Raw genomic sequence first — 15,385 nt, 5'->3', positions numbered from 1 at the left:
CAGGAGGACATAGACATATTAACCTTTATCTTTAAAGGGTCTTTGGGACACCTGGGTGGCTCAGCAGTTGAGCGTCTGCCTTCAGCTCAGGGCGTGATCCTGGAGTCCCCAGATCGAGTCCACGTCGGACTCCCTGCATGGAGCCTACTACTCCCTCTGTCTCTGTCTCTGCCTCTCTCTGTGTTTCTCATGAATAAATAAATAAAATCTTTTTTAAAAAAGGGTCTTTGATGGTAAAGTGAAAGAAGCAGTGATATGATGCAAAGAGAGACAGATGTGCCAGTGTCTAGCACATCTTTTATTTTCTATATAAAATCAATCTTCACAAAATTGATGAACCCAATGGCCTGGGGTGGGGTCCATAGAAAAAGGATATAGCTAGCAGAAGTATGGGTAGAAGAAGAGACAGGGTTGGGAACAGGGACTTAGAGAGAGCATGGGAGTAAAGACTTTTATTGGGATAAGTGTTTGGGACTCAGTTCTGGAAGAGCTTCAGTTCAGCTCCTTTCTTATCTTCTAATAGCAGAAGGCACATATTAATGTTATTCTCACCTAGCATATGATGAAGCCTGGAATTGAAGAAGAGGTTAGTGAGTGGATCATTCTGGGTTGTTATCTCATATCCTGATTCTCAAGCTCTTATCCTTGCTTCTCTGCCTTACTGGTGACATCTGATCTCAGTTCTTATGTGAACTAGCTGGATATGGCTAAACAAGTCATTCAAAAACTCTGAGTGTCATTTTTTCCAGCCAGAAAAATGAGCTAAGACAAGTATGATATCCAAAATGCCTTCCAGTCCCTATGATCTTAGAAATTTCAAAAAAAAAAAAAATGTGCAAACTTTCCCCTCTTCAAGCCAAATGGCAGAGTAATTGTTATCTATTCCCCCAAGATTTCCTAGAGGAAAATAGTGTGCTGTCTTATAACATGGGACTTCACTTTTGAGGCCACAATTAACTACAATTACTTTGTCTCTATTATCATCAAAAACTTATATTTATATACAGAGAAAATAAAATGTTTTTACTTAGGGCTTAGATAAACTGTAGAAAATTTGGAACTGCTGAAACAAGTTGACTTTAATTGTAAACAATAGTCTACAGTGGTTGTGGCTAAGGGTTATTTATATAGAAAGCATGGCATGATGTTGAAAACAGACTTCAATTCTAGACGGCTTAACTCACAGGGCTCAACCACAGGACATAGAGGTGGCTGAGAGGAGACAGGTAGTTTTCAGAGAAGCAGTAGAAGTTATCCAGCAGCAAGTGAGGTGGATTTTATGGGAGAAAAGACTGCTGGGATGCCTGGGTAGCTCAACGGTTGAGCATCTGCCTTGGGCCCAGGGCGTGATCCTGGGGTCCTGGGATTGAGTCCCACATTGGGCTCCCTTCATGGAGCCTGCTTCTCTCTCTGCCTATGTCTCTGCCTCTCTCTCTGTGTCTCTCATGAATAAATAAATAAAATCTAAGAAAAGAAAAAATAAAAGAGAAGAGACTGCTGATTGGTGTCATTCAGAGCCTGAGTAAAGACTCCTTCAAATAGTAAACTGCTTCCTCACAGTGTCAAAACTCTTCTCAAATCTAGGAAATGGGAGTGAATAAAACATTCAAAAGCCTCAGCCCTCAAGGAACTCAGACTCCAGTGGGAGAGTAATAATGATAATAATAGTGGCAAAAACAAAATTACTATTAACAATAATAGTAATGATAATTGTTAAATGTTCATCTTTATGTGTCTAACATCATGATAAGCATTTTAATGCATTTTCTAATTTAATCCCTATGTGACAATTGAGGTCATTAAATTCTGGAGAGTAATTTGCCCGAGGACATACAACAAATAAGAGACAGACTCCGAATTTGAACCTTGATCTATAAGACCCTGAAACTCATGACCACGGCCACTTTGATACCCATCCTCAGTCTCCATCATTCCTTGATCCTCTGATGCAGTGATACATAAGACTAATAACACATAGTGATATAGACATTGTTACAAAAAAACAAAACAAAACAAAACAAAACAAAACCTACATCATCACTAAGGTGAGCAGGACACCAGAATCATAAAGTAAAGATTGCCTTTGGAGAGGTTTGAGAAAAACTGGAATAGTATCTAAAAAAGGCATCACCATACCCAAGGTCATCTAGGTTTTTGCTAATGTGTCTTGTAGGAATTTGAGAGTTTTGCATTTTACATATAAGTCTATTATCCATTTTGAGGGCTTTTTTTTTGTGAAAGGTGTAAGGTCTCTGTCTAGATTCATTTTTTGCATGTGGATGTCTAGATGTCCCAACATCATTTGTTGAAGAGACTACCTTTGCTCCATTGCAGTGCTTTTACTCCTTTATGAAAGATAAGTTGATGACTACATTTATGTGGGTCCATTTCTGGGCTCTATTCTGTTCTACTGATCTATTCATATATTATTTCACCAAAATACACTGTCTTAACTACAGTAGCTTTTTTTTTCTTTTTTTTCTTTTTTTTGTAATTTTTATTTATTTATGATAGTCACACAGTGAGAGAGAGAGAGGCAGAGACACAGGCAGAGGGAGAAGCAGGTTCCATGCACCGGGAGCCTGACATGGGATTCGATCCCGGGTCTCCAGGATCGCGCCCTGGGCCAAAGGCAAGCGCCAAACCGCTGCGCCACCCAGGGATCCCTTTTTTAACTACAGTAGCTTTATAGTATATTTGAAATCAGGTAGTGTCAGTTCTTGTTCTTGTTCTTTAACATAGTGTTAGCTATTTTATAGGTCTTTTGCCTCTCTATGTAAACTCTAGAATCAGTTGGTCAATATCCATAAAAACAACTTGCTGGTATTTTGATTGGGATTATACTGAATCTATAGATCAAATTGGGAAGAACTGACATCTTGAGTCTTCCTATCCATGAACATGGAGTATCTTTCCAGTTATTTATTTATATCAATTGAACTTTTTATCCTGTAACCTTGCTATAATTGCTTATTAGTTCCCGGAGGCTTTTTTTCTTGAAATACATTCTTTCAGATTTTCTACAAATGATCATGTCATCTCCAAATAAAGACAGTTTTGTCTTCCTTCCCAATCTCTATACCTTTTTTTTCTTCTTTGTGCCTTACTGCATCAGCAAGTACTTTCGTTGTGATGTTGAAAAAAAGTAGTGATAAGGGACATCTTTGTCTTGTAATTGATTTTAGTAGGAAAGTTGTGTTTTTCACAATTAAGTATGCTGTTAGCTGTAGGTTTTTGTGGTCCTTACCAAGTAGAGGAAGTTCCTCACTGGTTTACTAAGAGTTTTTATCATTAACTGGTGTTAGACTTTGTCAAATTATTTTTCTACATCTACTGATAATCATATAATTTTTCTTCCTTAGTCTAGTGATATGGTGGGTTACATTAATTGTTTTGGAAAGTTTAACCAGCTTGCATACTGGGATAAATCCTACTTGATCATGGTATAAAATTGTTTTTTATACTTTTTAAATTTTATTTGCCTACATTTTGATAAGGACCTATTTATTTTGTACTTGTTAATTAAAAACTTACCAAGACTTACCGTATGTCTGACTTTTCCTTAGGTGGTGGACAGGGCCTAAAACCAAGTTTCCCAGGCAGCCCAGGTGGCTCAGTGGTTTAGCACCTGCCTTCAGCCCAGGACCTGATCCTGGAGACCTGGGATCAAGTCCCACATCAGGCTCCCTGCATGGAACCTGCTTCTCCCTCTGCCTCTCTCTGTCTCTTTCTGTGTCTCTCAGGAATAAATAAATAAAACCTTAAGAAAAAAAAAAAGTTTCCCAATCTAAGCTCCAAAGGAAAGAAGTCTTAAGTAAAGAGGAATATGTTTTATTGAAAATGTAGAAAGAAGATCTGGAAGGACTTAGGTAAACTTAGATTCATTGAGGACATTGATAAGTAAATTTAGGTGACCAAATTATAGGCATGATGTAATTTCATGTTAATTTCAGTTCAATTTTCAGTCACTTCTGGCAAATTCTCCCTACTGACTATGGCTGAAATGAGAGACAAGGTATAAAAAACTAACTTTTCAGTTCTAAAGATTCTAAGGAGACTTTCTTTGACTGTTCAGGAGGTTACATCCACATTCATATTATCATTCTCTCTCCCCATTTCTCTCTTGGTAATATTTTACTCTATTATGATCAGACTGTTTCCTACAGTCACATTTCCCTAAGGCTCCTTGGGATGCAGGATGTTGATCTATATCTGTTTAGGATCTCAGGTATGTTTTCAATGGTTATAGCCTTAGGGAAATAAAACAAATTGTAATTGATTCCTCCAAGGATTTCTATGGAAATGGGCCAAAATTACAAATGCAATAAATGATACAATTATTTATTCATTATTAATATATTCATTTTAATTTCCACTGATGTATCTGCAAATTTTGGAACAAAAAAAATGTTAATATGATTGAGATCAGATCCCAAGGTCTGAATATACTAGCTAACAACTAATGATAAGTCCTGAGTCTTAAGATTTCCATACTTTCAAATTTCTCAGGCTTCAGGATTATAGAGACATTTTAATAAAGTATCTGCTATCAAAATCACCAAATATTCATGCAAAATTAGGACTATCAGTATTCAAAAATATTTACTGATTCTGGGTAGATGACATTACCCCAAACTAAATTACCTATGAGTGACTGGTTTGATTTAATTTCCTTTACTTTTCCACCTGAGCAATGATATCTAGAATCCATCATAATTCAATGTTTCCTCCTTTCCACATAACAGAACTGTAGTCAGAAATGTGGATTCCACACTAGATATTCACGAGGCCAAATTCTCTTCAATGGAAATGACAAGTGCTTCTCTGCATACAGAGACCATAAGATAAAGTGTGAGCCCATCATATGCATTTCTTTTTCTGGGACCAGGACAGGTAAATACATGAGAACGATGGCTTAAGGTAGGCAGAGCAACTATTTGACACCATGGTAGATTTCTGGCTCCTTAAATGACAGAGTAGAACAAATCCTCCCACAAGCAGAATGTTCACTTTGGAACTGTTAGCACAGAGAGAAATAAACATCTCTATTCACTAAGCCATTCTATTTTAGATTCCCTTTGTTACAGCAGCTTAGCTTTACTCTAATATAGTCTCTTCCAAATGCATTTCAAGATGCATTTTAAAAATATAATCATTGACTAAAAAGGCTTTGACATGAAAATCATTGTCCTAAAGAGCTAAGCATACTTGACTTTTCTAAGAACTGTCAGAATTATTTTTTAAGTCCTTCAGAAAGAGAGCTGAGCTCTGTTTATTTAAATTCACCCTTCAGATATAAGTATATATAAGGGGCAAGGAAAAGGAATGTCATTCAAGATTGAGTGAGAAGGATGAGCAAAGAGCATGGAAATTATTTCCCTGGTAGAACACAAAGTGTGGTCAATTCTTAGATGTCCTCAGACAGTTCCCTAGGGACAACTTCTTAATAGTGCTCTTATTTTTCAGTGGGGCTACAAGATACTCCCAGAGTTACTACTCTGTGCTTAGGCTCTGAAATGTACTGAAATGGCTTTCCTATTTCTTTAAAAGGCTTACTGTTTTAATACTTGTTTTATAAGAAAAGGTTTTTTTTAATGTAGCATAACAATAAGTGGCAGCCTCTGAGGAAGGGTGGCTTTGAAATCATTTGCACCTTTTAGTCCTCAAATTTTTACCTCATCACAATTGTAAGGAGGAGACAGCCACGTCTCAGAAACAGTATGCAAGTTGCAATCTTTATTACTTTTTGAAACACTATCTCTTAATTAAGTCCCAAAATCATTTAGTTTGAACAGAACACCAGGGAGAACGACACTGGTAGTTCATTGCACCCACAGTACCAGAAAGCTAAGTTTCCAGGATTTTCACCTCCTTTGGCAGGTCCCCTGGGGTCTCACTGCCTGTGGGTCTCACTGTCATTTTTATGTAAGCTGAATTAGCATATATTGTTGCTGGAATTTGAAACTATTTTCCAGAGCAAAAGTAGTCTTTTCAGTCTCTTAGTTTGGTATCTTTTTGTTATTAAACACCCAAGTAACTCTGAGAGTGCAAGAGGGGAGTTTCACATTTTGTGAAAATGCATTTTCACAATGAACAAATGTGCATGTGTGAGTGTATTTGCTAAAGCTGGCTATTCAAATGGTAAGCACTCGGGGGTTAAACATATTTTAATAGCTAGAATGTCATTGTCCGTTAAGCTATTTCTCCAGTGCTTCATTAGGATCAGTTTATAAAATAATATTCAAATGTGATATAATTAAGATGGGTTTAGCCTCAGCACTGCATATTCCCAAAGGAAGTAAGTTACACTGATTCTAATGTTACTCTGCTTTGAGGGTCAGCAATTAACTCAAGGCTTGCCAAGAACAATAAGGTTTCATATAGGATGTTGCGACTAGGACAAAAAACATAGGATGTCAGAGAGGGAATTTATGAGGGAGAAAGGAGCCGTCATTAGACCACCTGAAAGGAAGTTCTCAAAGCAAATGGAAATATCAAGAGGAAAAGAAGAAAGTCAGAGGGAGGGGAGAGCTGTCAGGGGAATGAAAGGGAGGGGCACACATTTTTGTCAAATTTACTCCGGTTCCCAAGTGTATTACATAAGATAACTCTTCCAGCGAACCGAGAATTGCCCAGCAATGGTTGTCACACCCTCTGAAATCTGTCAGTATTTAAAGCTAACGGAGGGCATGCCCCTAGCATTGCCATTGGATGATGTCCTGGTTTCTTTCCAAGTCATGTCTGTGAATTTGGACAGAGGTAGTGATAAAAATATTTGCTGAGTAAATATAAGGTTAAAGAAACATTGGGCTGGTCTTCATTTTACCAGTTAGAAGCAAAAGAGCAAACCTGAATGCAGATGAGGAATTCCATTAGAAAAGCTGTGTCCTGGCAGCATTTCAAGGAAAGCAGAGGGAGGCAAGGTGATTTGATAGAAACAGGCCTTCCACGCTGATAACAGAAATATACTGAATAATTATGAAAGCTGCTTTAGCTAAGTTACGCTGCACTTAAATTTTTGTTCGCAAATTTCCAGCCAATAACGCAACATCTGAAATTCTTTCCTCTCTGAAAACACCACTTCGTACCTGGAAAGCAAGCTTCAAGTTTGTTCTTTAACTCCAGAGAGAATATTTTCCCAGTTACTCAAGGGATATACTTTTCCACCTGGGCTTCATTTCTGTTAACTATATTGACTCTCATAAAATAGACTAAAATTAGTTTTGCTGTTCACTTCTCAGTAAAAATTCCATTGCCATGTATCATGTCTAGCCTCTTTTGTTAAACTTATTAGCACCAAAGTGTCCAAGTCAGGCTCAAAGGGCAGAAGGCACGCATGAGATCTGAAATGTCCATCAGGGAAGTTCAAATCTGTCCCTCTGAGACTGGTTTAGCAGCCAATTCAAATCTTTAACAGGAATCTGGAAGTTGAGAGCCCCTGAAAGCCTCATCTGGATCTATTTTTCCAAAAGTAACACAGGACTTTCTTTGGTATTTTACCAAATGTGGCTTTTCATCCTGAGTGTAAGCAGGCGGTCTGGGGCTCTCTGGAATCATCCTGGAAGCATTAAGTTAGAGCAGTCACAGCAGTTGCTGAAAGTCAGACTGGAAAAGTCTGGTTCCTATTCCAGGAGAACTTGAAAGCGGGCAGAGTTTGTTCTTATTGTGTGCCTGCCTTAAATTCAGTTGTATTGCATGGTGGATATTCTCCAGTCTGTGTCTTGCAGTAAGAGGCAGCTGGTTTTGCTGCCATGAGTGAGGGTCTGTCCTCAAAAGGCTGAGGAGTGGGGAGAGGCTGGGAGGGAACTGGCTTCCTCATTGGCTGAAAGACCTCTGAAGCACTGGTGTATATGAGATCCTCCAGACACACTTTGAATGCGAGGATGATGTCTGAGTTTCCATGAAATGGGAATGCTTACTGTTGAAGTTACCCTGATATGAGATCATTTTTGGCAATTAAGTAACCAAACCCCTTCAAAAGATAGCTCTACCATAGTCAAAAATTTTAATAGAACAAAAGTTACAGCGGCTTTGTGAGCCATAAATCTAAAAGTGAAGGTAAATCCAAAGTAAACAGCCATCTGAGAAATCACAGCAAGCAGGGGGTGGGCTGGTACGAGGGCATGTCGGGAGAAGTGAGGGTGGGCTGTCAGCTGATCTGTACTGCTCTGACTGACCACCGTCTCATGGGCCATAATATCAACAAAGGGGCATGCCCTCTCTCTGTCTCTCTGTCTCTCTGTCTCTCTCTCTCTCTCTTTTAAAGTAGCCTCCATGTACAGCATGGAACCCTATGCGGGGCTTGGATTCACGACCCTGAGATTAAGACCTGAGCTGAGATCAAGAGTCAGATGCTTAACCCACTGAGTGACCCAGGCATCTCAAGGGCCATTTTGTTTCTCTTTTTTTAGTATTATTTTTATTTATTTATTTTTGTATACATTTTATTGGAGTTCAATTTGCCAACACATAGTATAACACCCAGTGCTCATCCCATCAAGTGCCCCCCTCAGTGCCCGTCACCCAGTCACCCTGTCCCCCCACCCACCTCCCCTTCCACTACCCCTTGTTCATTTCCCAGAGTTAGGAATCTCTCATGTTCTGTCTCCCTATCTGATTTTTCCCACTCATTTTCTCTCCTTTCCCCTATAATCCCTTTCGCTATTTTTTATATTCTTAAGGGGCACTTTCTTAAGTGAAGTTAAGTGCTGTGTTCAGCTTGGCTCTCTGACTGAACAAGTTCTTGAGTTTTCATTTTATCATATCAAGGTAGATGATGTTGCCTTACCTACAAACACCATTTCTAGTTGAGCATACTTTTTAGAAGTATATTTTTTTATTTTATTGTAAAATAGAGATGTTTGTCCATTAAGAAAATACTAAGAAGCCTTCCTCCACCTGTTATTTTGCCAGTCAATAATTCTGTGATTTGTATCTTCAGTTAGGCAACACTTTGGGTTACAATCATTAACACTGTTATCAAACAGCAACTATTTGCTGAGCTTGTCCTGTAGATACAATGCTAGGCTCTGGCTGTGCACAGAATATGTACAAGTGAATCCATGTCCATTAAGGGATTCTAAACTGGTGGTGAGCACAGGATATGTAAACAAAAATCTATGGGCCAGAAATGAGGGGGCAGTTGTCAATTGTTCAGATTACAATGCTGAAAGATTTCAAAAGATATAATGACTACTAAGAGTTGACATATTCAAGGAAGACTACTCAGAGATTAATATTCAACTGTATCAGTGTGTGGTATGTTTTTGTTTGGATATCAGGGGTGTGGTGGTGATGGTGTATGTGATTTCAGTGCATGTGTGGGTATGAGTGTGTGTGTCTATGAGTGCATGAGCATGTGTAAATGTGCTTTATGGAAGGCATACAGGGCTGGACCTGGCAAAGTATCTAACAAATTCTGAGATTTATCAACTCATTTGTGGGTGATGTAAGATGTGTCCATCGTAGATACATAACAAGAAATCTCTAAAACTATATTCTGGAAGGAAACACTAATCCTGAGAGGGCTGAGAAAATTAACATTGGTCAAGAAACTTTAGGAAATGCTGCAAAATAAATCATCCTTTTAAAGATGAAAGGGGTGCCTGGGTGGCTGTCGTCTTAGCATCTGCCTTCAGCTCTGGTCATGATCCTAGGGTCCTGGAATGAAGCCCCACACAGGGCTCCCTGCTCAAGGGGGAGTCTGCTTCTCCCTCTGCCCCTCCCCCCTGCTTATGCTCTCTCTTTCTCTTTTGAATAAATAAATAAAATCTTTTTTAAAAAAATGAGGATGCAAAGGTACATATAAATATCTTAGCACACCAATTCACATCCTCAAGAGGAGATTCCTCACCCTTTTCATATATTTTGAAAAAACTGGTTTAGGGAGATACATAAGGCACCTATTGTTCAGTCCAAAAAGAGTAAATATTAACCTGCAAGTAATGGAATATGATCAAAGGCTCCTGTGCAGATGGGAAACATGCACCAAGTGGTGTTTTAGACAAATTAATCTAGTAAGACAGAATATAGAATAAGGAGGGGGAGGCTAGAACCAAGGGACTGAATACTCTAAATCCATTCTCATACAACTTACAAAGTATTGAGAATTTTGTTTGCTTCCTTTTTAAAACTTTTCTATCTATGGACCAATCTCCTCAAATAAAGTATGATTTTAAATCCCAATAAATAGAGATAAAAGTCAAACTGATTTGGATAATGAAGGAGGCAGAGCAGGGGGCTCTGAACAAGAGCAAGAAAAGGACTGACTATAATCATGGGTACTGGGAGAGAATCTAGGATGAAATAGAAAGTGATGACTTTACAAGGGACATTAGGAAATAATTTCCAAATTGCAAAATGCTAAGTGGCCCATCAACTAAATGTGAAAGGTACTAAAACAAAATCTCATGGACCTAAAAATAGATCTAGGCCTCAAGCTCCAGTGGGGATAACAGAAGGCAAAATGGCACCTGACTTTGTGGGTATCAGCCTCACTTTTAAATGTACTCAAAAAATAGAGAGGGAAAGAAATGAGGAGCCGGGACTTGAAAACTATCCGTGTTGACGTGACATTGTGAAGACTGATGAAGCTTGCCTGGTGGCAACCCTCCAAGCCAGTGGCTGTGCCTCCCTGTCAATGCCCTCCCCCAAAGCCTTCAAGATCTCCTTCCTACCCAACATAATGGAGTACTGAACAAGTTAATATTTCTTGAGCCATATTATTCTCTCTCAGCAGAAATCTTTGTCTTTCAGGGATTAAAATCAGTCATGAACCACTTTAGGTTTTCTTTAGTTCTTACTATTCACTCTTGATCCTCTCATTTTCCTGTCCCTCGTCATTGCCCTTTACTTCTCTTCTCTTCCTGCCCCCTCCCCCTTTCTCAGTGTAACACATTAAATTCCCTTGAAGTTTTTTGCACATTGTCCTAGATTCTCAGAAACAAAACAGCCACCAGCAATCTGAAAAGATAATAAACATAGAAAATAATGAAGTGTATAGTATTGTTTTAGGCAGGCAGGTGTTTGTTTGCCTGTTTGTTGTCAAGGAAAGTAAAGACTGTCATGAAAGGACAGTCACAAGAGGGGAGCCATTTCTTCAGGAGAGTCTGATTTGACTCCAGACAAGGTGAAATGAAGATGTGGACTCACTTTGCATTCAATGTTTCCTTTAAGCAGATATTTAAGATTTCTAACTGGGCACCTGTGAGGCAGAAAGAATGGTCATGATGGAGATTATGCAGATGGTTCAGTTTATTCCTCTCAGGCCCAGTATCCATTGTATATCCATAAAGATGGGCTATGGTGGAATCTGGAGAGGAAAAAGTCATGCCTCAAATTCTTAAATGATGTAACCAAATCCTTCCCCATTTAACTTAATTCAGGCCAGTTTTTTTCCATTTTATTCTAAGACTTTCAAAAGAAATACCATATTAAGAGGAAATAAATCTACCTTTGACATCAATTTAGTTATCTCTTCCTCATAGTAATGAACTTAAACTATTTCTTTACATTTGTATATATTTTATTTTTTTTGGCTAAGAGCCTCCATGTGAGAAGTTTGAGTTCAGAAGGGTCTGAATCTATTTTGCCTGATCAGAAAACCCTAAAATGACAACTAAACCCTGTTACCTTAATATTGTAAAACACATTTATTAATGGCCCGAGGGAAAAAGGAAATGTCATTGTAGGTGGAAAAATATATCAAAAGCTTTAGGTTAGTGAAAACAAGTGATTATGAAAATATTTTGCTTCCATCTTAGGTGAAAGAGTCATTATCTAAAACAGTCCATCAACATTAAAAAATATATTTGCAGCTTATTAAGATTATTTGTTTTTATTAACAGCTACTTTGGATATTTTTAAAATTAAGTATACTGATACATGCACGTGCATACATTTTCATGTTTCCATTATTTTGTAATTCACAACAAAATAGTGATACTGCTAGGCTTTATATGCATTATAATTCATCTAAGAGAAAAATCTAACTTTATTAAAGAAAACCCTATTAAAGACCAAATCGTACGAAAGCAAAATATTTTGTTTAACAAAAGACATTAAGACACAGTGTAAAACATCATTGTGGACAGTATCCGATACCACAAAATTCAAGAACACAAAAGAATATCTGAATGGCCTCTTGAGATTTGTCCATGGGATTTGACCCACCTTTTGAGTCTCTTTAACTCACAGCAAACTGTATCGATCAGAGAACCTTTTATTTTTCCTGTTAGCCTAGCCTTTAGCAAAAAAATAAAGAAATACAAATATTATCAAAAGCTAGATCACTCACCATAAATGCCGGTTGAGATGCAGGGAAATGCCTGTGAATAAACCATAAAAATAACAATAAATTTTAAAAGAACAACTGCCCAACCTGACATCTTCTATTTTAACATCTATTTACTTGATAATGGGAGGCCTTCTATTCACATGCTCAGACCTCTAAAGTTCACTCAGTTGGAGCAGGAGATACTGTGGAATATGGGCCTATTTGATTAACTGAAAACTTATCAGCAGCAATCATACCCGTTCAAAAGAGCCAACTGTCACATTTCCAGGAATTTTGTGAATCAACTGTTAAACACAGTTATAATTAAGAAATTCAGTCATATAAGCCTGCAATGAAATATTACATCTAAAACAAATATATGGAAATTATCTCACCCCCTCCTAATTATTTTGCCACATTTTACTATTGCCTTTGCTTTTGAGATGACTTAGGTCTATTAATACATTTATATAATATATAATATAAGTAATGTATGTCATATATAATATAAATATATACATTTATGTAATATATGTTAAATAATATATAAATATATATTAATTATAAATTTATATATAATATAAATACTATATAATGGCATTACTACTGAGCATCCTATCCCAGCTGGACATTAAGTGATGTCATTAGTGACTTAAAACCTGAAAATATCAATCAATATTCACATTGGATTATACTTGTGGGTCAATTGAAATCATGGGTTGGTTAGAGATAGGGGATTTTTATAACATTTGCTGAAGCTTTATGTAAGAATCAATAAGCAGTATAGAATTTATAATAAAAGGTATTGCATATTCTATTCTTACTTGTAAGTTGTGTGCTACACATTCTTTTATCAGTAAAATTTAAAATACATGTGTGTATATGTATATATATATATACACACATATATATACTCCTTTTTTTAGAGTCAGTTTTTAAACATTTACAGGCAAACTACTGCTTAAACCACATGCAATAGACTGAATGCTTGTGTCTTTCAAAATTTATATGTTGAAGCCCTAATGTGATGGAATCTGGAGATGGGGTCTTTGGGAGCTAGTTAGGGGGAGGGTGGAGACCCCATGATAGGGCTCCAGTTCTTATAGGAAAAGGAAGAGACCTAGCACTCTGCACTTTTCCCGTCCTGAAGGTACAATGAGAAGACAGCCCTCTGCAAACCAGAAAAGGGGCCTTCACCAAATCCCAGATCTGCAGGTATAGTGATCTCAGACTTCCCAGCCTCCAGAACTGTGAGAAATAAATGTTTGTCGTTGAAGCCACTCAGTCTACAAAGTTTGTTATAGCAGCCCAGACTAAGACCCCATATTTTACCTAGCAATGTGTAAAGAATTTGACTGAAAGAGTCGAGGAACAAATATGAATATATAGCTAGCTCTCTAAATTAGGCTAACAGTGGAATGTGATCTGAGCATAGCAATGTCCTCTGTGTAAATTTAATCAAGTTATTTTCATCTTTCTTGTCTTTCTTGTCTTTTTTATTTTTCAGTTGAAAATAAAGATGATAGCATTTACCATATAGAAATGTGCCATAGAAATTGATGACGGAATTTTAAAAAAATGTGACTGATAATGTGCTACAGAATCCAAGCACTGCAGCTGCGGTTACTGTAATAACAAACATTATTACTGAGCTCAACAATGATGAAATGTCTATATTTTTTTCTTTATATCTTTGAGTTAAATGTGTACTACATTTTATTTCCCTTAACATTTTTATATACTGTATGTTTATTCCCTTTACATGATGTCCTATTTAAAAAGTCACAATTTATGTGATTTTGTTGTAGAAAGAGTAATGGTGGACTCTGTTAAACCACATCTATAAAACTCATCTATATGTCTGCAAAGTGATAGATTTCTTTTTTCTGTTCCTTTACTAGTAAATACTACTGTTTTTTTTTAAATTTTTATTTATTTATGATAGTCACACAGAGAGAGAGAGGCAGAGACACAGGCAGAGGGAGAAGCAGGCTCCATGCACTGGGAGCCCAACGTGGGATTCGATCCCGGGTCTCCAGGATCGCGCCCTGAGCCAAAAGCAGGCGCTAAACTGCTGCGCCACCGAGGGATCCCAATACTACTGTTTTTAACAAGAAAATAGAACAGTTTCTGAAATGGAACAGGAGCCACTTTTTTTTTTTTTTAGGAGCCACTTTTTAACCAAATTAACGAGTTCATTTTTTCATTTTTTGATTCCTTGTGCTCTGGAGGTGCCAATAAGATGTGAAGAGTGTTTTTGAATGATTCAATACATCCAAGAACACAGAACCATGAAGAGATAGCATGAAGCACATTCTCCTGGAAATACTCTAGTCTTTTTAAAGACGTTCACCAAGACAATTGACAGGCCATTCTGCCCGTGTGAAAGCCAGCTGCAAGCTTACTGTAAGCAATTTGTTACTGATAGAAAGGGCTCAGAGTTCAGGAATGGCCTTATTTAAAAACACAAATGCAAATTAGAGAGGATGCAGGGTCATCCCTGTTATTTTTGCCATGCTCACTCACATTCTGCTGTGCCTTTTAAATGAAGTAGAGGGAAGCTCAGCCCATGGAGTGAACTGAGCACATAAACATCACCCGTCTTGTGTTTGCAACAGAGAGAGAGGTTAGAAAACTGCTGCCTTGAGCCATCCAGCAGAGACCAGAGACGCCATGATGTTTTCGACAAGCAAGCCAAGCCCCCTTTAAATCCCATCTGGATATCTTTCCAGTTCACTATGTTGAGTAGTTTACTGACCTTCCCTGGGCATCAGTTTCATCATTAGTAAGGAAACTAATTAAAAAAAAGAGGCTCAGCAAAAAAGGGTCTGTGGGAGGTTTAGGAGGAATAAGGATAACAGGACAGTGTGTCTGACAGGTGGCAATAGCTTGATCTGTGATGATTCTTGAAGTGGTGCTGAGATGCCCAACAAACTCTAGGGAGAATTGCTGCCCTACAGCAGACCTTCCCAATCTTGGCACTATTGATATTCTGGAACAGATAATTCTTTGTTAATGGGGTCTGTGTGGTGCATGGTGAGATGGTTGGCAGCATCCCTGGACTTGATCCACTTCATGCCAGTGGTATCACCTTGGTTGTGACAATAAAGC

The 15,385-nt window shown here is 37.8% G+C and overlaps 1 protein-coding gene across 1 annotated transcript in view; it reads right to left on the bottom strand.

The window, feature by feature from the left end:
* MACROD2 (mono-ADP ribosylhydrolase 2) overlaps window positions 1-15,385 on the bottom strand; it is a 1,896,077-nt gene that overhangs the window by 566,237 nt on the left and 1,314,455 nt on the right. Inside the window, exon 7 of the mRNA XM_055345329.1 lies at window positions 12,296-12,326. Coding sequence (XP_055201304.1) covers window positions 12,296-12,326 — 31 coding nt within the window. The remainder of the gene's footprint in view (window positions 1-12,295; window positions 12,327-15,385) is intronic.

This window comes from Nyctereutes procyonoides, unplaced genomic scaffold (genome assembly GCF_905146905.1).
Source record: "Nyctereutes procyonoides isolate TBG_1078 unplaced genomic scaffold, NYPRO_anot_genome, whole genome shotgun sequence".
Taxonomy (NCBI): domain Eukaryota; kingdom Metazoa; phylum Chordata; class Mammalia; order Carnivora; family Canidae; genus Nyctereutes; species Nyctereutes procyonoides.
The sequence above is the reverse complement of the archived record's forward strand: the minus strand, read 5'-3'. Positions and strand labels throughout refer to the sequence as shown.